The sequence below is a fragment of the Gregarina niphandrodes genome, assembly GCF_000223845.1.
Source record: "Gregarina niphandrodes unplaced genomic scaffold scaffold00013, whole genome shotgun sequence".
NCBI lineage: Eukaryota > Apicomplexa > Conoidasida > Eugregarinorida > Gregarinidae > Gregarina > Gregarina niphandrodes.
The window spans coordinates 271,693-272,663 of NW_011645783.1; the positions used below are offsets into that span (position 1 = coordinate 271,693).

At 54.8% G+C, this 971-nt stretch overlaps 1 protein-coding gene across 1 annotated transcript; it reads right to left on the reverse strand.

The window, feature by feature from the left end:
* Positions 1-440: 440 nt before the first annotated feature.
* GNI_077400 (hypothetical protein) lies at positions 441-839 on the reverse strand (the record flags this gene model as incomplete). Its single annotated transcript, XM_011132219.1, has 1 exon — positions 441-839. The coding sequence occupies one exon, from the start codon at positions 837-839 to the stop codon at positions 441-443; it is 399 nt and encodes a 132-aa protein (XP_011130521.1).
* Positions 840-971: the final 132 nt, after the last annotated feature.

Below are 971 nucleotides of genomic sequence, written 5' to 3' on the forward strand. Positions count from 1 at the left end.
ACGCTCGATGCTTGTTCGCTGCCGTGGAGGGGTTATCCGGTGCAACCGCTTCGTGTCGAGCCGTACTGCGCGTCCTGCCCACAGTCCGGCCGGTTGCCAAGAAAGGAATTTATCAAAGAAAACGGCTAACCAACCAAACCCACCATATCGAGCCCAGTCCACGCAGTGCTGTCTCGAGCTGGTGTTGCTGGACGACTTGTTCAGTCCCACTCGGGTTCCACCCCCATGCTCGGGTATCCCCCATGCTCTCTTGGCGTCCTTCGCGTTTGGATGCTAACGTAAAGGGAGCGGTGTACCTCAGACAGGGTCAGACAGGGTGGGTGTAGTAAAGGATTGATCAGGTTTTTTTGTAAAATGAAGCCGAGGCAAGAACACTACCGTGCACCACTAAGGCACCAGCCAATAAGCAACGAACTCGCGCCGCAACTGCTTGGCGGCTCTCACGGGTGGAAGTGAATCTTGTAGACATTCCTGTCTTCTTCTATTTCTTCCCTCGTCGCATTGGGAACGATGCATTTGGCCCGATCGCCGTCCGTGTTCCTGATATCAACTGTTTTTCCCACGTCGGCTGGTAGAAAATTGCGCAGTCGGCGTATGACCTCGTTAGCATCATCACACGGGGAGACTGGGCCATTTGGCTCACCTCTCAAGAAGGTCAAATCCCCCTTATCGACTCTCACGTGGTAGTTGCTGTCTCCTGCGTATCGAATAATCTCGTACATCCGCTCGGGTAACACCTTCACTGACGCCACATCTGTCCCGAAGACTTCGACTATGCTCAATAATCCCAAGCCTGCGCACGAACTCTCGTTGCGAGATACCACCACTCCTCCCGTCATCCACTTCACAAAAAAAGCACAGCACTCATGATGGGTGGAAAAGACGGGGCGTCTCCGTTGCTGGTGGGTGAGTTGTCCATGATGGGTTGGGGAGACGGGGCGTCGCCGAAGGCGTCTCGCGCGGAGAGAGTA